Source organism: Ptychodera flava, chromosome 19 (assembly GCF_041260155.1).
Source record: "Ptychodera flava strain L36383 chromosome 19, AS_Pfla_20210202, whole genome shotgun sequence".
In the NCBI taxonomy this organism is placed as follows: domain Eukaryota; kingdom Metazoa; phylum Hemichordata; class Enteropneusta; family Ptychoderidae; genus Ptychodera; species Ptychodera flava.
The window spans coordinates 13098148-13120060 of NC_091946.1; the positions used below are offsets into that span (position 1 = coordinate 13098148).

Below are 21913 nucleotides of genomic sequence, written 5' to 3' on the forward strand. Positions count from 1 at the left end.
GATGCAGCTGTAGATCCATTGCTGTGCTGATGGTATTCTGATGGGTTTCTATCTTGTACGTGCTGATTTTGATTTCTACAACATAATACGCCCCACCACCATCACCACAAGTTGAAGTAAAAATCAACACGGTCTGAAAAACAGAAAACCAGCATCACAGCTATGGACCAACAGATACTGTCGGTGCAGGAATGTGCTTTATTGCTTAGGCAATGCAGTGACAGGGACGGACAACAAACGAGCAATATGCAAGTCATAATTAAGCTTAGATTTAAAATGTCTTTAATACAAACAGCCATATTGTACATTGTGACATGCATAGAATTAATCGACACCTACGCACTTTTCTCAACACATTAAATTTTTCGGACACTAACCTTTTAAGGCAAATTAGAACATTGATTGCACACAATCCTACATTGACAAAGACGTTAGCTTAGTGTTTAATTAAACCTTATGAAACTGGGTACTACAAATTGTCGATTGATAGAATCCGAAAAAAAATTCTGAGCCCATACCAATCCTGCCTAAGAATAAGAGAGATTTTGGTATTTTCACATTTTTGCTGTTGTCCACATCTGGACAAACCTCAGGTAAATACGTCGCGTACTTAGCATGACCGATGACCTTGCATCGTACTTGTTTTATAATTATGCAAGTCACGATTCAGTACAGTTCACCCGAACACCGCCCTCTTTGGAGAGTCAGCGTTGAAATTTATCTCCAACGTCTCCGGGGAAGAGAATCAATGCCTGGTAACTTGAGCTCGCTTTGATATGTGTTTTTCCATCCACAGCCTGGAACGCCAATCCATGTTTGGTAATCACGGACGAGCAGACCTCTGCATTCTTTTCCGGATAAAATTTATGTTAATGTTCTATTTTCAAGTAAAATGCTACAAATGCTGAGTGCGGATTTTCGAGTTTGTGGGCATTTGGAGAGTGGAAAAATGTGACGGGACAGTATATTTCGCTCTAAAATCAGTACGACCAGCCAGGAATTTATCAGAATGACATGCCTGACAATTTAAACCAATTTACAGCACAGCATCCAAATGTAATCTTGTTTGCTTTGATGTGCACTGTGCCTGAACCCAGAAAAGCGGAGTCCGATACAATTCAGTGAAACTAATTTCCGTTAAGGCATATCCATTTGACATATTTCAGATATTTGGAATGCAAAAAACATCACCAATACCATGAGTGGTGGCAGTTAAAGTAATAATTGGTGCGTCTTTATTTCGCCTGTCGAACTCCAGCTACTATTGTGTCGCTAGTATACAGAATTACCGGACAGAAATTTCGTTTATTGAGACCGGAATAACTCGAATGCGTAACTTAATTTCGATCTTGCAAGTTAACGATTTCTCAGGGTATGTTTTTGATCTAGAATGTAATCAAAAGTGGGGTATAATAACCGTTAACGTACCATTAAAGTTGAAATTATTTCTAGTAATCACAAATAGAGATAGACTACACTTAAAGGCTGGCAATTAAGCTGTAAGAAATTTCTCTAGGGTCTATGGGTGAACTCACAGAAACCTTTGAACAATAAGACCAGTCTGCATAAAGCACGGAGTTGGTACGGTCCATTGAGAGCGATTTCTACAACTACAGTTGATGCATTCCTTGTTTTATCACCGATTGCGTCTGAGCTAAAAACTTGTCCAAGAGTCTTTCAATAAAATATTTCCTCGCAGACTAAAGGGCGGATTTAACGTTGGTGTTATTTTGATATCGAGTGTGGATTTTACTTCTCGCCTCTTCGAAACATTCGAAAATTCTCACTCATACAACAAAAGGAATTAGGATTTGGCAGGGAGCATCCTGACTTCAAGTACTATGTCCGATACCGGAATCCAGAAGTCAATGTCATTGCTTTATATTGAATGAATACCAATTATTCTTCAAATTTATAAAATCGGTATGCAGTCCCGTAGAAAAGCTGTTTTTTGCTCTCTTCATCCAGATCAGAGACGAACTCTTGAAAAGCCGAGTAGAGATCGCCCATGGCGTAGCCTGTGCACTTTTCAACGGGAAAGTTTGAACCAAACATGCATCGATGGGGTCCAAAAAGTTCAATGACCTCCCGAACGTAATCCCTCATCTCGCGACGAGCTGCTTTATCTCTGATCCAATCAGGTATGATGTAATCCAACATCGAAATCTTCACTGATACGTTATCACATTCAGCCAGGGCGCGCATACCTTTCCTCCAGGTATCAACAACAGAGGGCTCTTTCAGACTGAGCATGCCCAGGTGGTTCAAAACCGTATTCGTGTTGGGATACCTCCTGGCGACCGCAGCAAACTCCTCCAGCTGGTGAGGGTAGACTTGCAGGTCAAAAGACAATCCCAAGTCTCCCAATAAACGGAATCCTTCCAACCAATCCTCATCCTGCATGTAGTCACCGCGCTCAACCAAAGGGTACGTCAACTTGCTTTCAGTCGGGTGATGGTTAAGTATTTGACGTATGCCAGTCAGATCAGGGACGGTATTCAGTCGCCGCAAACGTTTTCTCACGTCTTCATCGGACAGATCACATCTCGCGACGATTTTGAATTCGTTTAGGGGACCGGAGAGCAATTTCAGACACTCACCGGACGCCCACGAAGCTTCAGCCAGCGGAATAGTCGACAGACACTCCACCCAGACACAACCCTTGCATTTCATGTTCAGGCCCTTGACTTCGGCTAGGTCTTCCTTGTACTTGCCCGCGCTGTACTGAGGTATGGTCTTACCGGGCATGCCCAGGTTATCCACAGACTGACCAGTTCTTGCCGCGTCTGTGGTGTCCCAAATGTGAAAATGTGCATCTATGAACTCCATGCTCTAAAGATTTTTTTGAAGAGAGGTGTGTGAGAGACAGTGAAACTAACCTGTAAAGGCTGTTAAATGGAGAAAAAAATAACAAATCATGGTTTAGATATCGGAGCTCGATTAATTACTAACTAACGCAGACAGGTGCGTGAAAGGTCTACAGCTCAAGTGTACAAACCTGTTTCTCTTTTAAAAGTAACTGTGGTGAGCACCTGGCCAGTGCGTACGACGACAGTGGTAGACGAACAGCCGCTGACTTGGAGCTTTATGAGAGTATACAAGTAGATGCGTTCCAGCGGCAGCCAGTTGCAATGTGTGACGTCACAGATAAACATCGGACTGACGTATCTGAAATCTAATAAGCTTCAAAACCATCATTCATATCAGGTGACCGCCCACTGTAGCCTTTCTCGGATTAGTATACTATGTACAACAGTAAGAAGGATTTGTTTCTAAGCTATGTAGGATTGCCATACCAATTTTTAGCTAAACCGTGGAAGATGCAGTATAGTGATCATGGATTGTGAATTCTCTACCCGTACTTTTGAAGCGCCAAAATTAAACTCAGCTGATCTATGGGGCCGAAATAATTAAATTATCTGTTCTGCGTCCGTCGCACATGTAAGGTTTTTGAGTTTTCAGGAAAAACGACTCAGTGCATTTGAATAGAACAATACCGCGTAGCTTTTCTACTTGCAAATCTTTGTTTACAAATTTTGTAAAATACATTTTACACGCCCACACGCTTGCAGAATGTCATGTTGTAGTGTAAATTATGGAAGCGAAAAAAGAAGTTACTATTGAAATGGTCACTCACATTCCTAAATTATATAAAACTTGTGTGTTTTTTACTCGCCTACCTTTCAAAATTTTTAGTGGACGCAAAACAAAGAATTTAATTACTCTGGGCCAATATATACGTACACTAAAAATTAGCTGAGTATCTTTCTCTGACTGGGACCCCTTGGTCATGGATACAGCATATAGTGTGGATACTACTGGTGTGTTGCGGTTCAAAATGTTAAGGCAAGAGGTTTGTTAATCACGAGTGTGTGCATTTTCCTTCTTTCGCGTTCAAGTGTTGTGACTTGGCTGAACTGCATTCTGACTGAAACTTATGCTGGAAGCCAGTGGTACCATGGTATGGCTTCAGCCTACTGCGCACTCTCAAATGTGTATGGATAAGGCTTCAATTTTCGTTCATTGAACAGTCCGGGTCAGCTCCAAAATTGGAGACTCATTATGATAATGTATTCCGGCATTCAGCCAATCATCGACCAGATTACATCATTAATAAAGTACAGGTCCCGCTGGGTCACAAATTACCCACCAAGTGTGATCGGCAGTTTTGGGCCGCTTATTAAGCCCCTGTCTTGTGAATTTCGACGAATTTCGACAGTCAACATAATCCGCGTGTTCTGCAGAAGGTCATGTCCAACAAGGAGTCCGATTAGTGAACAAATATTCGAAATATTGACGATTCATTTTAAACATGCTGTTGTTAAACCTCTTCTCAAGAAACCATCTCTTGATCATGAGATCTTAAAATTATCGGCCTGTTTCTAACCTACCATTCCTATCAAAGGTATTAGAACGCATAGTTGCTACTAGGCTGACCAATCATATTGCTAGTCATTGCCTGAATGATCCGTTACAATCGCGTACAAAGCTGGTCACAGCACAGAGACTGCTCTCTTAAAGGTTACTAATGACATATTGTTAGCACTTGATGCAAAACGTGATGTATTTTTGGTTTTACTTGATCTTTCTGCAGCGTTCGATACCGTTAATCATAATATTTTATTAAGTCGGCTGTCAGACCTTCTTGGTGTTTCAGGAAATGCGCTTAATTGGTTCCGCTCATATCTTTCTAATCGTAGCCAGTGTGTTATTATCGATTCCACAAAATCATGTTTCCGTCAAATTGATACCGGGGTTCCACAAGGGTCCGTTCTTGGCCCTATACTATTTAATGTATATACATCTCCTTTGGGGAAATTAGTTGCAAGTCATGGTTGCCTGTATAGTTTTTATGCAGATGATTCATCATTATATATGTCTTTTAAGATCAATGAAGCTTCTGCGACAGCCAGCAATCTTGAACTTTGTATTTCACAAGTTAGGTCCTGGATGTCTGCTAATTTCCTTTGTTTGAATGATGATAAAACTGAATTTGTAACTTTCTCTGCATCTTCCAGTAATGCTTCGGATGATGAATACAGGGGATACGGGTCGGTGACACCCTGATTCCTGCTCAAAGTCAGGCAAAAAGTCTTGGAGTTATCCTGGATTCTGGTCTTACAATGTACCCTCATGTCAACAATATCTGCCGCTCAGCTATTTTCACTTACGACGCATTGCAAATATTCGCAAATATCTTTCTAGATCAGACACGGAACAGTTGATTCATGCTTTTGTGACATCACGCATTGATTCATGTAATTCGCTTCTTTATGGTCTTCCGAAATATTCAATTGATCGCCTTCAACGTATCCAGAATGTAGCTGCCAGAATTGTAACTCGCTCAAGAGTCACTGAGCATATCACCCCGATTTGTTTCAGTTGCATTGGCTGCCTGTGTCTCAACGTATTGTTTTTAAGATTCTTATATTCACCTTTAAATGTATCCATTCACTCGGTCCAACTTATCTTTCTAGCATGGTTAATTTGTACGTCCCAACCCGTAATCTAAGGTCCGCTGACCAATTTAAACTGTGTCAAAGCAGGTCGCGCACAAAGAAATATGGGGATCGTGCGTTCAGTATTGCCGCCCCCTTTTTATGGAACAATCTTCCAATTGAGGTTCGTCGCTCCCCAAGCCTGACAAGTTTTAAATCAAGTCTTAAAACATTTCTTTTTAATTCTGCTTTTAACTGAACTCATTCATTGTATTGTTTTGTTTTTGTTTTGTTTTTAATTCTTGTAACCTTTTTAAAATTGATTGTATTTTACCTAGCGTCTCTGATCACACTATTTGTGTGGATTTAGTCGCTTTATAAATGAATAAATTATTATTATTATGATTCATTTCTACCCCCAGTTTATCGATTTCGCTCAAGTACCGAGAATCATTTTGTGGATGTTCGTCATCTCTATTAGAAATACTGTTATAAAGGTTATTTGTGTAGGTACGCGTATAACATTTTGCAAGAAAGAAGAGCAATGTCAGAGCTTTAAAACGATACCTGTTTTGTAGTTGTCAAACGCAGACTAAAAATGGTACGCGATTTTGAAAATGTGTTGACAGAGTGGCCACACAACTGTTCCCCATACGTAAGATTTGTATCGCTGCCATCTCCGATACAAATGGGGTATTATGAACGATCTGTGTACGTAGGTACACGATTTATATTTCGCAGGACTTCAAGCCAGAGTCTAGGAATCACAGCGATATATGGGGTTTGGTTGTCTTAGCCAGAATAAAACTGGTACGCGATTTTGAAATTGTGTTTTGACAGAGTGGCCTCACAACTGTTCGACATTATGACAGAATACGGCGCGGGAGTTCGACACAGTATGGCGTACGTAACGAAGGACGCATGTGGAGGTTGCCAGGAAATACAATTTTTACTGATGGCGCGCTGGCCGCTGATTGGCTAATGAGAGGGGGGAAAATATTATGGTATAGCGTCTCCAATTTTGGAGCTGACCCGGACTGTTGAACCCAAACTGGCGAGTCCCAAAACCCGGACCGAGACGAGTCGAGACGAGCCCATAATGACCCCTCAGGCCAGGCGTTGTAAATACATCATAATACAATACTACAAAAATCTTGCAGTTTGTTGAGAGTGTCAAAGATCGATGCACAAAGCAAGAGATAGCACAATCAACGATTGGAACAACTGAAAAAAGATTTGTTGAGGTTTTTCAACTTGAGTTCAAGGCGAGCTAGAAACATGCGAACTGCGACGCGACGTCGGCATTTTGGCCTAAGCGATAAGCGCCAGATTCAGATTCTACTATGATATCTACTGTGAATTCAAAATAGGTAACCTTGTATGAGAAACATACATACAGGAGATTTAAGTAATCATTTTTTAGAAATTAGATTCACCATTTATAAACACATTATAGGAAAGTAAACTGAGAGCTCATATGTTTAATTTTATTACAGTGGCTCTGCACCATTTTTCTACATTACCGATACTACAGTACATGTATGTTATGTGTGTGGAATCTGAGGCAGCCTCAGATTAAGATTCAGATTCGGAGAGCTATGGAACCACAGACTAGAATGTACGAAAATGAACAGGCATAAGTCGATGGTAGGAGTGGGATATCACTTCTTTGACTAACTAAGACAGAAGTGGGACAACGTCCTTTTTTCCCCGTGGCATTGATACAGATGCTGCCTATGTGCAAAAAAACGTAACTTTTCTATCAGTAAGATAGGAGGTCTTTTGGTCTCGTCTCGACTCGTCTCGGTCCGGGTTTTGGGACTCGCCACCGAAACTCATGCACATGAAAAGAGACAAATGAGAAATAGTTCCGATAACATTTTTTTTTCAAAATTAATCTACCGATTCGGCTAAAGTCTATGCAGTATAATAAATTTCATCTATATATGCTAAATATATGCTAAATTATACACAAATTAATGACGATAAGTTACGATAGAGATAACCCATTGGTAAATGTAGTTTGGTAGTGCGTGCTACTGTGTGTATACAAATGCTTAGGGATGGCCGTTACCTCATTTGTCTTTATTTACCCACCTCATCAGGCTAGATGCTTTGATCACAGTACGTGCAGATCATCTGCAACAGTTATTTCAAAAACTCCTACTTCCCTTGATTGTGTCCAGTAATCGAATCCTACAGGGGGAATACTTGTGACTGGGTCAAAATATTACATCCCTTTGGTTATGATAGGCCTAAATGACCCTCGAGTCTTTCAGGTAAAAGGACTCAGGAAAATAGTTATTATAGCACTACAAAGAATCTCTTTAACCCCTCTGAACGAGTCAAACAATCCCTGAAATGCAGTCGCTCCCATTGTAAACATTGGCGTGAATGCTCTATGCGATCCCTGTCTGTAGAACGCGGATTACAACTTAGAGTCAAGCAGTTATTTTTAGATAGACGAATTCCTATGAGCGAGGAAGGTGACATGATCGCGATCGCTCTCCAGAAAGACCTAATTATTTACATACATACCATGCCATCACTGACTTCCCCGACCTTTCGTGACCTGTCTTTCTGGCAGATTTTGTCGTGCTGAACCTGACTAACCACTAGTGCGCCCTCACTCAGTTTTAGCTCCGTTGCTACGGTATCTGCTAAAGTGCGGGCTGCGGGTTGCGGGGTGCGGGCTGCGGGTTGCGGGTTGCGGGTTGCGGGCTGCGGGTTTTTAGAATTATGGCTAGATTTCTAATATATGTAATATGGCATTTAGTATATAAGAAATAAAACCTTTAGAAGGTGTCTATTATCAATAATCATGATCAGGTCTATCGTACAGTATCCCTTTTCCTGCCAAGTCCATATTTCACCATCAGGTCAAGATGGTTAAAATTAATGAAACACAACATATTCCATATTGTGTATTTTAACATAATACTGTACATTTGAAGGCTGTTGAAAACATATATGCTTTTAAATTGATTTTTTGGACTAAAGATGCTATAACAGACCATACCAAGTGGGTGAAAATACGTCATGTTTCTGAAAAAAAATTAAAATCTGCTAAACTAAAAGCGGCGATTCCGAGGACCAATTTATTTGTTCCGAGCTGCCTGGCCATCACAAATAACTTGGGATCTGAAATCACTTTTCTTTCTTGCCATGGATGTGAGTGAGAAATAATACCAGACTGACAAAAAAAATTCGCGCCTCGGAAATGTCGCCACTTATCGCGGAATGAAAATTGTTACATTTCTAGTATCAGGCCATAGGAAGTAAATTCTTTGTAATGCATCTATTCACAATTCGGTTCTAGGGCAACACATACAGAAAATTAAACAATGCCTACTTAAATGCAATGTGTAAGGAAAGATTTGACTTCAAAAAGCGTAGAAGTGTTGTGTATTTAAATGCCGTGTATTTTTCATGAAATCTTTAAAAAGAAAAAGACGTACGACAATGGACTTAGCTTACTTTGCCGTTTCGGTTCAACCGAGGCCACGACCACAGAGAACGACATTCCGCTAACATTTTACGCGAGAATTTCAGCGGGAAAAACACGTCGGTGCGTTGACTTATTTTCAGGAATCGATCTAATAGGAATATTTTTGGATGAGTTTGTGTTCTGCAGCTCTCAATAATTGTGTATCTCCTAATATCATGAACATATTCTATGACTTGCACCTGCAGTATGATAGTCGCTCCATATGCATTTGATCCAGCGTGACTATGAAAAGTTTCCTAGGACTATTATCGTGTTCACCACAATAAAATAATTTTAAACGGCATTGAAAACGATTCTGAAAATTTTGCTTTTATCGGCGGTTGAACTAATCTGAAGTGTGAGAAGGGCATGGCATTCTATGAAAAAGTAACAAATTATTAGGCGTGTCGAGTTTCAACGAACCGAAGTTCATCTCCCAGTTCATCTGTGCTGTCAACGATCCGAAACTTACTTTTAAACTATCCGTCCTAATCATTACATAAAAAGTTAATATAGCGAGTTGTTGTGAAATCTGTCTTGTGTTCATATTATTACTCATCCGTGTTCAGTCATATCATTTCGAAAGCTTCGATCGGCAGTGCGCTGTGCAACGGCGAATGTTGGATGGGAAATGGACTATTCTGACGTTGGTGGTGCTTTACCAGATGTAAGCTAAAATAACGGCATTATTCAAGAAGTTCACGGCTTTTATTCCATAAACAAATACATCTAGATACTATTTTAGCATTTATTCTATCTACTAGCGAAAATGATACCAAAAATCACACATTTTTTCATGCCCGCAACCCGCAGCCCGCAACCCGCAGCCCGCAACCCGCAAAATAGCGCATCCGCGTTGCTACATGGCAAGAAAATCGAATACTAGAAGTTGAATATGACAAAGATAACGGGAGAAAATCACTACATGAAAACAAGACATTGATGTTCAGTTTGAAATACTGAAATGTTCAATTCTTGTACAGCCATGATCATACTAATCCTCAACAAGGTTCTTATTCTTCATACAAAGGATGTCTTTAGATACAGATATACAGTATGATTGTCTAATATAGTAGAAATATCCAACAAAAAGTCTTTATAAATGGAAGAGCTGGGAGTAAGGTCCTACGTATACTTTCTCATTGTATACTGCCAAGGACCGTTATATTTATGTTCCGTTACCATCACACGTTTTTTCCCGCTGAGTTCTGATTACATGCACATTGCAAGCATTGCTGACCGGTTTAGGGTCAACGTCTACGCGTCAGATTGGAGTTGTGCTGAGGAACGAATGGGACCTACACAGAGAGGTGCACGCCGGGAAGATTGAGGAAGACGTGAAAATTTTGGCACCGTGTCGGGCAGAGGCTTCAAAATATTATAATTGTAAGTAAAGCAAATATCAAATAGTATGCCTAGGAATGGGATTTTTGATCGCTTAACTAAAAAAAAATTCATAACATTCTGTTAAACAAGCTTACATTTAACTTTTTCCACGAATTAATACGTATATATATCTATATATATATATATATATATATATATATATATATATATATATATATATATATATGTGTGTGTGTGTGTGTGTGTGTGTGTGTGTTTGTGTTTGTGTGTGTATGTATGTATGTATGTATATATAAATATATATATATCTATATATCTATCTATATATCTATCTATATATATATATATATATATATATATGATGATTGCTTAGCGCATGAAACAGCCTGTAGAGTGACAACTACAAGTTCCTAGATTCTCAGTATATATATATATGTATATATATATATATATATATATATATATATATATATATATATATATATATATATATATATATATATATTAAAAACTACTTCAAGTTCAAAGTAATAATGTCTGATACTTAAGTTTCATGCAATATCTGTCCCCGAGGCTCATTCTATCGTAACTACAAATGTTATTATTCAAAAGCAGTGATATTTATATTTTTGGCAACAAAAAACTTAATATAAATGAATAGATATAAAAAATGACGATTCGCAGGTTTTTCTGAATAGCTCTCCAAACGACTGTGCATAAATTGACTTTATTGTAATACCCCATGACCATCTTAACGGCCGGACGCCTTCAGCGGCCCTGTCAGTAAAGTTTACTTTGTGCAATGGCCACGATCGACCCTCTTTACCAGCGGGCCACCTTTGGTGGCCCCACTAGAATGAAGTTGACCACAGTCGTTTGGAGAGCTATTCAGCGCTGGGACTATTCGCCCCATAGACGAGTGTACAGAAGCGAGAAATACCCCAAGTCTGGAAACAGAATGGCTATAAAAACCACGCCATGTCACATTCCGTGTCCGATTTCACTGTGAAAATTAGCAAGTTCATCTATCATGCAACCGTCGATCGTTCCCTATCATTCTAAAATTTCATACCTGATACTTTATCTGATTCAAAAACGCTCGTTTCGTGTGATTTTCGGCCGAATTCGACGGACACCTCGCCAAAACCTGGGGGTGAGCAACATTCCGGTCACCTCACAGTGGACGTTGGGCACCTCCACTTTACTGACGTCAGCGCCGCGTACCCTTGAGGGGTGACTGGAAGGTTGTTCATGCCTTATGTTTTGGCGACGTGTCTTCTGAACTCGGCCGAAAATCACACGAAAATTTATACCTGATACTTCATCTGCTTACAAAATGCTAATTTCCTGTGATTTTCGGCCGAGTTCGAGAGACACCTGGCCAAAACATAAGCGTGAGCAACATTCCAGTCATCCCTCATGGGTACGCGGCGCCAACGTCAGTAAAGTGGAGGTACCCAAGAGGTGACCGGAATGTTGCTCACCCCCAGGTTTTGGCGAGGTGTCCGTCGAATTCGGCCGCGAGCGTTTTTGAATCAGATAAAGTATCAGGTATGAAATTTTAGAATGATAGGGAACGATCGACGGTTGCATGATAGATGAACTTGCTAATTTTCACAGTGAAATCGGACACGGAATGTGACATGGCGTGGTTTTTATAGCCATTCTGTTTCCAGACTTGGGGTATTTCTCGCTTCTGTACACTCGTCTATGGGGCGAATAGTCCCAGCGCTGAATAGCTCTCCAAACGACTGTGAGTTGACTTTACGTAATGGCCCATGACCCTCTTAACTGGAGGGCTGCCTTTGGCGAACCACTGCAATAAAGTTTACTTTTTACATTGTCCATGGACATAAGTTGTCTATGGAAATGAAGTTAAAAATTGCCTTACAGTCGTCCTAATTAACAGACGTTTGCATGGATGTGGCTGAGAAGTTTGTACACTGGCATCTCTGCTACACAAATAAAGTGCGCTGCGTACCGGAGTTCAAATCCAAACTGTGCGGGTAAATTTGACATATGGGTTTTTGTTATTTTTCAGCGGGGGGGGGGGGGGGGGGGTCATCAATTTTTTTCGTCTGACAAAGGGGGGTCATCTTTTTTTCACGAAAAATGCAGGGGGGTCTATATTTTTTTGAACACCGGCGACAAGATTTTGCCGCCCCCCCCCCAGGCCGTAAAAACTGAACGGTCCCTAAAACAAAATAAACGTTCCTGTACGGGTGAGGCTACGTGACGATCTGTCAAGTAAAACTGCTGGTTTACCTAAAAACCGAAGAACTCCAAGCGTCACCTGCCAAATACGTTTTTTCGATTCGGACCTTAATCAGGACATCGTTTATTTCATCTTAATAAAGTGGGAGACACTTCGCTTATCACATTGTTTTCATTACACCTACCTACTTATCTTGCACATTTTTTGCCTTGTTAGTAACAAAGCATGTTCATATATAGGTATATATGTTGGCATGACTTACTTGGAGTCACTTAGATGGCTCGGTGAAAGAAGCATTCAACCAGTTTTGCTTGGCTAAAAACGAGGTTTTTATCTATTAAACAACAAATACGGGTGAAAGCACATAGTGCAATATAAATGTAGACTCCATCAGTGGAGGGGAAAATTTACAAGGTTTTTCGGCCCGTTTAGTCTTGTTCTCAAAATGAGAAAATCCCTGGTTATGGGCGCTATTGAAGCAGGCCATAGATCTCTAATGATAGCAAGGAGACTTTAACAACACAAATGAATAGGTAGCACGTTGCCGATTTATTATTCTAGTTTAAAATGAACAGATTTCAAGATATCAACAAATTCAAACGTTAAAAAATACAAACATTAACACAGAGTCCTATGCTGTACATATGCAGTGTTAAAAATAGCGAAATACCTGTGGACTGAAGACTCACATTACTGTTTGTGTGTTTTCTTTACTTTAGACCACTTAAAGGTATACTGTCACCTTTTCCAATTTTGCCACAGTTACCATGGAAAGAGAATATCTAACCAATCACTATTTTTAAGCGGGTGGCCGCTTTTTAAAAACAGCGCCCTCGCACGGCCATTTTGAATACCAAGGAACGCCCCTTTGGCCATATATTGGCATATTTAGATTACAGGTGACTGTATACCTTTAAGTGTCTTCAAACTTAGGAAAGTAAGGCGACTATGACATTATAGATGGTCAGTCTTGTATTTCAGTAGTGACAGTGAAAACAGTACGATATTTGAGTCAATCAATGTTAAGAATAGGGACAGAAAAAAATAGTTTAGCTGCCTTGAGAGCCACAACCCCCACAGAATTTAAAATATGAGAAAGTACAGTGCAGGGCCGAACAATAATGTTCGCAAAAAAATAACCATGCTAGTTGACTGTCACAAAACGCTCTATTGGTGGATCTTCATCGGGAATACTAAAGCAATCTCAGACATGAGATGTTGGCCTCAGATGTTTCAGGGCCCTGATTATATGGCCCTTGGGCCTTGATAATACCGCCCTAGATAATTTAAGGCTTCAGCTGGTCTTTGATACCCTGAGGGATATTTTTAAGGAAGTAGTCGTGGTTGCAGATGGTCGCGAGGACGCCACCAGTGTTCGGCTTCTTCACATCTTTGTGGTACTGTAAGACGTTGCCATGGATATCAGTCAGTCGTCCTGCAATTAACAGATGTAGCTTATGTTGAAAATGTTATTCCTTCCGGGTAAAGTCCTGAGACGTATAATATACGGCGCTTTTCCTGAGAACTAGCAGGAAAACAGGAGAATGTTGAATTCCCCGTTGTTTATTTCAAAAGTATGTTTGTCAAAATTGCATGGTTTCATTTTTCCGATATATTCTAAAGGTATTATACTTTCTCGTTGCTTTTCATATTCTTTCAGTAACATCTATGAATCAACCTTTTGAGTGTGATGTGCATCACAAATGTTCTATTAATAAAATTGGGCGATTTTTGGTCACTGCACTTTTAGAACATAGTTTCTTGCAAATACTCCAACATTCAATTACTGCAACTAATTTGTACCCTGCATATCCTTGCTTGATGGTTAGTTCCACATTTGTTCTACTATACTGAGTTTACGTTTCTCGTCTTACCTCCAATGGCTTCCAAGATGGCCTGAGGCCCACACGTATCCCATTTCTTGCATCCGGGGCTGGCAAAGAGATAGACGTGAGCCTCACCTTCCAGAACTATCAGCACCTGTGGTAGTGAATCAAAAAGACCTTTTTGTTCCAGTCATTACATAGGGGATGGTGTCAGTTGAAAACAAAGGTCACAAATGAAAACTGAAGTTTATCACAGATGAATTGAAAGAACTTCATAAAGGTACCAGAAATACGAAGAAAGTGTTTTCGCAGTATTACACACAATCTCAAATTCACAATAACAACCAGTGTTTGATATTGGGTGCGCGATAAACAACACACATATTTGCTACACATATTTACAGACTTAATGTCAATGTACTAACCAAAGGACACATATGTACAGACTTAATGTCAATGTACTAACCAATGGACGACTGACCAAATTTCGTGTATCCAATACGACATATATGAAGACCATACCTTATGACCACATCCTCCTACACGAATGACCTCATCAGGTTTAAAGGCATCGATGGCCTCTTGTACAGTCTTTGTCGGATGGGAGCGAGTTGTGGTGATGATGGTCTTGCCTTCGGGGAGTTTCTTCTGGGTGAAACCGAAGGAGCCGACGCCAATGATGCCCCAGATGGTGCGGCCGAGTTGAGCGCCCTCACCGGCCTTGTAGTTGAAGTACGGTTGGTGGATGACGCCTGCTGCGCTCTGTCCATCGATGGCGATACCGATCAGGACAGTCACGTGATCCAGAAGACCTATTAGAAGACAATAATAATTTTTTGAGTGCTAATATGCTAGCGTTGACACCACACATATTAATATTGTTATGAATCACGCAACTGTCACAAAGTTGGTGTTAGACTCAGGTCAGTAAGTCAAAATGCAGGGTCAGCATGTTCTACCATCTAGTACATGAAACGCGCCATATGCAAAGTTTCTTCATAAGTATTGTTTGAATATACAAATCAAATTATAATAACTAATTTTCAATTAAGCGTATGTATGAAGCTTGGTTTTTGCAATATATATTTTATACTGGACATCAAGACATAAACTTAAGTAATTATCAAGTCACCATCTTATAATCTCCTTGAAAAAAATACAATACCTGTTCGTCAACATTCTACACTGATATGAAATTAGACCCAAAATTTCGATGAAACATAATTAAGAAAAATGTGATTGACGGAGCAAAGCTTGCATCTGGTTTTATTAAAATTTTAGCCAATAAGCTGATAAGAAATAAAACATTCCACTCACCTTCAGTGTACTCTTTTGTTCCATCGAGGGGATCAATCCAAACTACAACCTATGAATGCACAATCACAGAAATAGTAACATCAATTGATGTAATTTGTAGACAATATGGTTATGTACAATTTCATTCTGCATTCCATCGATTCACTAATTCTTAATCCATTGTGGTACATATATGGAAGTAGAGGAAAGATATTGAAATCGCAAAACATCAGGAAAATATCATATTGGTTGAAATTTATCGTTCAGCCATCACTTTTTGAGCTACTTTAAATCGAGGGAGATATTACCATTCCTTTCACTGACTACCGTTAAACTGCAAAAAGTATTTGATTTGAATGCAACCCGGTATATTATTTCTCAAAGAAAGGCAGGTCTCGATGTCGCGACAAAAATGATGAAAGTCGATTATATTAGCCATAATTAGCTCCTGAAACTTCAGAGCGTGCACTTTTGAGGGCGCTGACATAATACCCTGACTTGTATGCTCTTTGCAGAGCAAATTTCGTCTGCCTGACGATGACCCGGAATCGAAGAATGTGCGCTTGTTGTTCAAAACAAATTGAGTACTATAGGGTCATAATCTTAGTGAGAATCTGACAGCCGTTTCATACAAAACTGTTACATTTTGATAGCATACAAAATGACACCATACAGAGCAGTACTCAATTAGATTTTTCTGAGATAATATATTTAGTCGGGGCAAAACGTTTGGTGCCAGTTAATGGTATTTGCTTACACGCACCATTTTACAAATGTCGTGAATAATCGTCATTTGAAATTAATGCAACAACGATTACAACTCCGTCGTGTCCGCCCGCACAATATTACAATTGCGAAAGATTGTACTCAAAATTTACATCAAACGACTTCACATCATCGTCTGATTCAATGTGGAATTTTCTGGCATCGATTTGTCCAGAGTTCTGAGTGTCAAAGGTTATAGACGACACTCGTGTATCCATGGCCTGGTAAACGGACTAAAGCTGGAAAGTAACCGGTTACTCAAAGCGGCAGCCCTCAATCCCTGGTTCTCGTGGCTGTTGACATTTACTATCTTAAGGGGGCGCTGCACCCGACACAGCGTATTTTGCTCCAAAATCACGTTTTTTGCGAATATTTGTTCAATTTTATTTATTTTTGTTGGCCCAAGATTAAAATTTTATTCTTTTGTTCTCCTTTGAAAGTTATGCACAGTTAGTCAGTTTGTTCAGCAATAAAGTTGATAAAAAACCGCCCCTGTAAAGAGGGAGTCATCAATCCCTGGTTCTCGCATAGTTCTGGTTGACATTGAGTACTTACAAGGTGTTAGCCCTTCGTTTTCCATTGAAATTTTTATCAAGTTAGTCAATCTACTCATAGATAAAACTGATGAATGACCTACCCTTTATAATACATGGAAGTATCACACGTTGAAGGGAAAGACAGGTCGTAAATGCAGGGTCTATGGTCAAGATGACATCGTACAAGTTGTTTAGGGGCCTATAGTGCTGCTCCGAATTTTAAATCTTGTTCGTTCAGGTGTTAATATTTGAAAGAAAATTTGGACGCTTTTCAGATTCAGGACCGTGTCAATGGAAACTAGGGTATCTATTAAAGAGGTTTAGAGTTTAGGAGAATTACCATTTGTTGAAACTGAGGGATCAAGAGTCGGGTTAAATGTTGATAAGAAAGTCCAGCGATGCTGGAATTGGAGACTGGAGTTGATTGTCTTGAACTAGGTCACCACTGAGGAACGTTATCTTAAAGTTTAAAGGGGCAACAACGGTGTGGAGGGCAATCAACGATCACAAGGCGATTCAAGGGAGTTGAAAGCAGTCACTGCTTTCCTAAAGCTCAATATTAGAATTTAATTCGATAAAATCTAGCAACACAGACTAGGGGTGAACATCGCATCCCTTTCATGATGCCACTAGTCGTAGCATCATGAAATTTGTTGTAAACTAATTCGAAAAAAACACATGCCCTCAAATATCGGCTATCGAAAAACTAAAGTTTGTTTAGTCTTTTCGTCTGCGTTGGTATCATGACGACGGGGCTCAACTACTACGGTAGGCGTTCTTAAACTCTCGGGGTGTTAGTTCCCAAGCGTTTAATCGTTTAACCTCACCTGCTCTGGTTTGACATTCTTGTATTTGTCAGGGCATTTGTCGGCGTACTTCAACACATCAGCGGACATATCACTGTACACATACTGCTCATCAACGGCAGGCTGGTCATCATCCTGTTGTGGAATGAATATTTCATCATTAAGAGCTGACTCAGCATTTTCTGTCATCCTAAAGAATATAATTGGTGATTATCCTGAGATTGTTGTGTGTCTGTGTGAATATATATATGTATGTATGTATGTATATGTATATGGTATATATGTATATATATGTATATATATATATATATATATATATATGGTGTGTATATATAATATATATGGTGTGTATATATATATATATATATATATATATATATATATATATATATATATATATATATATATATATATACACACACACACACACACGACTTTTGAAAACTAACAATGAAATGATATTAATCTGGTGTACCAGATGCCCCTAGGACGTCACAACAAAGATTTAGATGTACTTGTACACCACATTACCATCGAGTTTGACGCTGGCCCTTACCTCTTCGCCGAGAACATTGACTCCAGGAAAGAGACGACTTATTGATGTTGAAATGGACATCTGGACGGTCCTGTCGGCCTGCGTCTGCAAGTCTTGAATACCCTGTCAAAGATAGACAACACAATTCATAGTAGAAATATTAAATTTATTAAGATCCATCGAAAGTACCTTCACACATGCAATATTCAGTCACATAGTCACTTTGGATAAGTGGCATTTAATGTTGCTATATGTTTTCCTAACAAAGTGTTTCGATTCCGTAGCATCCGAGATCTCTGCCGCCCATTACTAGAGGGGTGCGGTCGTCGTGTCTGCCCATGCGCGACTCCCTTGTTCACAAACACCGTTATTCTTCACCAACATTTCGTTGAAACCAGTCAAATCAACCGTTAGATTTAAATGTTTAGGTGGATGACATGAAAACCAATTTGCTGTAACTTTCTATTCTCACAAGTGTAAAATTCGTACGAAATTCCCAGTCATACGGGACCCCTACGATATTTGATCGACGTGTCGACGACTGTGGGTCTTTAATAAGTACCACAGAGAATAGCTTTTTTTCGGGAAAGGGATTAATTTATGTTTCAACTCCTGTACAGAAAAATCGTTAGATTGCCCTTCAGAATACTGCGGAACGCCTTCATAGACTGAAGAATTCGAACAAACCTTGCGAATAAATCGATTTGCAAATGAGTGATGGCGTTTTATTAATACCGAAAACCTTCGAGAATGTACTTAAACCCATCAAGTTTTAATAACTTAATGGTTGCTTCTCTCCCTCAGTTTATACATGTACACTGCCGTGAAGACAGACAACGTGAGGGAACAGAACATACAATCATAATATGTACAAATTAATATGGGGCAAGCTATGTACACTTTTGGCCATTGAATCAACTTTCAAGGATGTTGAAAAAAGAGACTCTGGTTCTGGGGCATTGGCGGTTTTGCTCGGTTGCTGACGTGTGTGCAGGGTGATGTGGTATCAAAGGTCACGATGTATCACAATTGCTTTCTGAATCTACAAGACATTCTGAAATTGTACTTTATATTTGTTTGCAAATACACCTCAGCAGCAAGGTCACATTTTAGGCAGCGGTCAGGGTTGACTATCACGTGTATACATGTAGCGGACCTCATAGGCTGTAAATAGCAAATGAGAACAAAAGTACAAGGTCGAACGTGCAATCCAGTCTGTGTCCTTTGAACTGTACTGAGTCCCGAGCATTCAGTTTCACTTAAGTGGCGACCCTAATACCTGGACATTTTCAACAATGCACATAATCGAGCCCATACCTTCGGCCGCCATTCAACCGTGAAATCCTTTTATTTGACAAAGTTATATTCTACTGAGTAGTTATGAGCATAGCGCAAGAGTTTTTTGATAATATACATTCGGGTTTATCTAGCTCTCCCTTTCTCAGTGAACAGTACCCCATATTATCGTTCTGCTTGATTCATTCACTTTGTCATATGGCTAATCTTGCTTGACTGAGACAGAACCAAGGATAACCTTTGACTTATTCTAATATAGCGTGCCCAGGTACATTCTACGGAGGAGTCACTTGGCGATAGAATTACACTAAAAAGTGAAAAACAACGGGAAAAACATCCAGAAGTATATGGACTTCTATCAACCCTTGTATATTGTTCTTCACTCCTTATTAACGATCCTCTGAGACGTGTTTTGGTATTATGGAATTCGCTGTGCCCGTTATCGGCGTCTTTACAATCCCTGGGAGCTGAAATCGAGTCCATTGCTAGTTTGACCTGTCTAGACTGTCTACGGTCCGAACCAATCACGCGGGGAGAAGCCACGCCAGGGTCCCTGTGGGTGACCTGACAAGGTCACCAGGTTGGACCAAAAATCGCCCCACTTAAAGGGACAAGACCACTTGATATGCGGAGGAGGAGCTTGGAGGATTGATCTTGCAGCATGTATATTTTCGACCGCCTCCTCCAAGCTTTTGTTTGCCTAAGCTGATACATATGTTTTATCTTCTAGATAAGGGGAAAACAGCGAACTTATTACATTTGGCCAGCAGATTTTTCCATGTTCTGTACTGTACAGTGATTGACACCGATTATCCAGTGTCCTATGAAACAAAGTACTGTTTTAGGGTTTTTGTGCAGAGGGTAAATCTCCAGAGCCGCTCATGCTGCCTTGGTATATGATAACTTAAAGACAAAGGCAGCAACATCAGCCTCGCGGCCCCGGCCCTACAAACACTGACAACGGTTTTTTTAAAGGGCCTTGGTGTATAAGATTAATGGCCCTCAATTTTATCTAAGTTCAAATCTTAAAAAGCCGTGAAAATATGCCCATCCTTTTCTATCGTTTACATGTTTAGCCAGTTATCCTGCGATGGCATTTGCGACCACTGCCTTATGCTACTGGAAAACCGAACACTTGTTGTACCCGGCTGCTAGTGGTTTCAATGCCCACATACATGTACCCACACCAACTTGCACATCAGGCACTCGCGCGCCCAGGCGTCACAGAACAGGACTTATCATATGTACAATCCGCACTGAGAAACAATGCATCTCTGACAGGCATTGTTGAAGGCATCCATCTCAAAAAACCATGAAGCATCGCCTTATCGACTCGGAAGCTAAGTAAGCGATAAACTAGACCAGGTGAATTATCTTCATGAAATTTTCACATTTAAGTAAAAAACAGCACGGATATAAGATCCACTTAAGGAAGATTTTGTTTCTCTAATGAATTCGATTAAAGGCATTTAGGAAACTGTCGTGAAGCGAACAGGGTATTAGATTTCGAAAATCTATTACACATTAAGCTCTCTGCCTGCCATAGCAAATAGTCGATGTGAGCGACAGCTCAGGTACCGGTAACTGAACTCAGAGAATCGTACACAGACGCCGTATTCAAAGCTCATAAATGTCTTAAAACGACGAGAGGTTAAAAACCGTAGACTTATCCATGCACCGGTCTTAACTTTGAATAAAAAAAAATCACTCACCGTTTTCTCTACAATGCCCAACTCTCCCTTCTTCATAATATCTCGTACTATGAGACCGGCCTTGTCGGCGATGGCCACGGAGGCCGCGACGAGACGAATGAGAAATGGAGCGTCAGACATCTTGGAGCTGGAGAGTATGGACCTTGCGTGGCGACTGCTGTAACTCGGAGAGACTGAAAGACAGACAGGGGTGAGTGCGACCTGAAGTGAGTGCCAGTCTTGAATGAAAAGAGTAAAGAAATTTGCATATAATTGTGTCAGTGGCTAAATTCCTCTGCTAGGTGTCAGTAAGATCTGGGTCAGAGTACGCGATACCTCAAAAAAGTTACGCTATGTTTGAACAACAATACATGTACTTTTGTACTGTAGCATTAAGACTACCTTCTCCTACGGTTTATTGAAGCGCACACAAACAGCGTAAATTTTATGACCGTGGTGAGGTCAAGAAATGTTTCTCATCGGTCAACCTTAAAAGGCATTTTCCACAGTTCGACAGTAGTATGTATTATCTTCTTGAACCACCAATTAAAACTTTTCAGAGTACAAAAATGATTTTCAACGTGTACTGACGGCAAAGTGCAAGAACAGCAGAATTTTTTACTCAAAACGTTTTATACAGAGGACTGTTTTCTTATGCGTTGATCTCATGACCAA

General features: G+C 40.0%; 2 protein-coding genes across 3 annotated transcripts; both read right to left on the bottom strand.

Moving 5' to 3' along the window:
* Nucleotides 1-259: 259 nt before the first annotated feature.
* On the bottom strand, nt 260-3138 carry LOC139118617 (uncharacterized protein y4mH-like). Of its 2 annotated transcripts, none has more exons than XM_070682031.1 (2): nt 2999-3138; nt 260-2888 (listed from the first exon to the last, which is right to left on the bottom strand). In XM_070682031.1, exon 2 carries the CDS (start codon nt 2827-2829, stop codon nt 1900-1902), a length of 930 nt encoding a protein of 309 aa, XP_070538132.1. In that variant the 5' UTR covers nt 2830-2888; nt 2999-3138; the 3' UTR covers nt 260-1899. The 2 variants fall into 2 exon arrangements, with proteins under 2 accessions (XP_070538132.1, XP_070538133.1); XM_070682032.1 differs by having other exon boundaries at nt 260-2832; nt 2999-3126.
* A 9879-nt stretch (nt 3139-13017) lies between these two features.
* LOC139118624 (3'(2'),5'-bisphosphate nucleotidase 1-like) lies at nt 13018-21607 on the bottom strand. Its single transcript, XM_070682038.1, has 7 exons — nt 21260-21607; nt 18273-18374; nt 17738-17851; nt 15631-15679; nt 14836-15125; nt 14362-14467; nt 13018-13922 (listed from the first exon to the last, which is right to left on the bottom strand). The coding sequence occupies exons 1-7, from the start codon at nt 21377-21379 to the stop codon at nt 13774-13776; spliced, it is 930 nt and encodes a 309-aa protein (XP_070538139.1). The 5' UTR covers nt 21380-21607; the 3' UTR covers nt 13018-13773.
* Between the last annotated feature and the right edge of the window lie 306 nt (nt 21608-21913).

Excerpts from the sequence above, each read along its gene's own strand:
- LOC139118617 (XM_070682031.1), bottom strand. The coding sequence starts at position 2,829 with ATGGAGTTCATAGATGCACATTTTCACATTTGGGACACCACAGACGCG.
- LOC139118624 (XM_070682038.1), bottom strand. The coding sequence starts at position 21,379 with ATGTCTGACGCTCCATTTCTCATTCGTCTCGTCGCGGCCTCCGTGGCC. Across the intron at positions 15,680-17,737 it reads AGAATGTCAAACCAGAGCAG|GTTGTAGTTTGGATTGATCC; the intron begins GTGAGGTTAAAC and ends GTGCATTCATAG. Across the intron at positions 13,923-14,361 it reads CATCTTGGAAGCCATTGGAG|GACGACTGACTGATATCCAT; the intron begins GTAAGACGAGAA and ends TGTTAATTGCAG.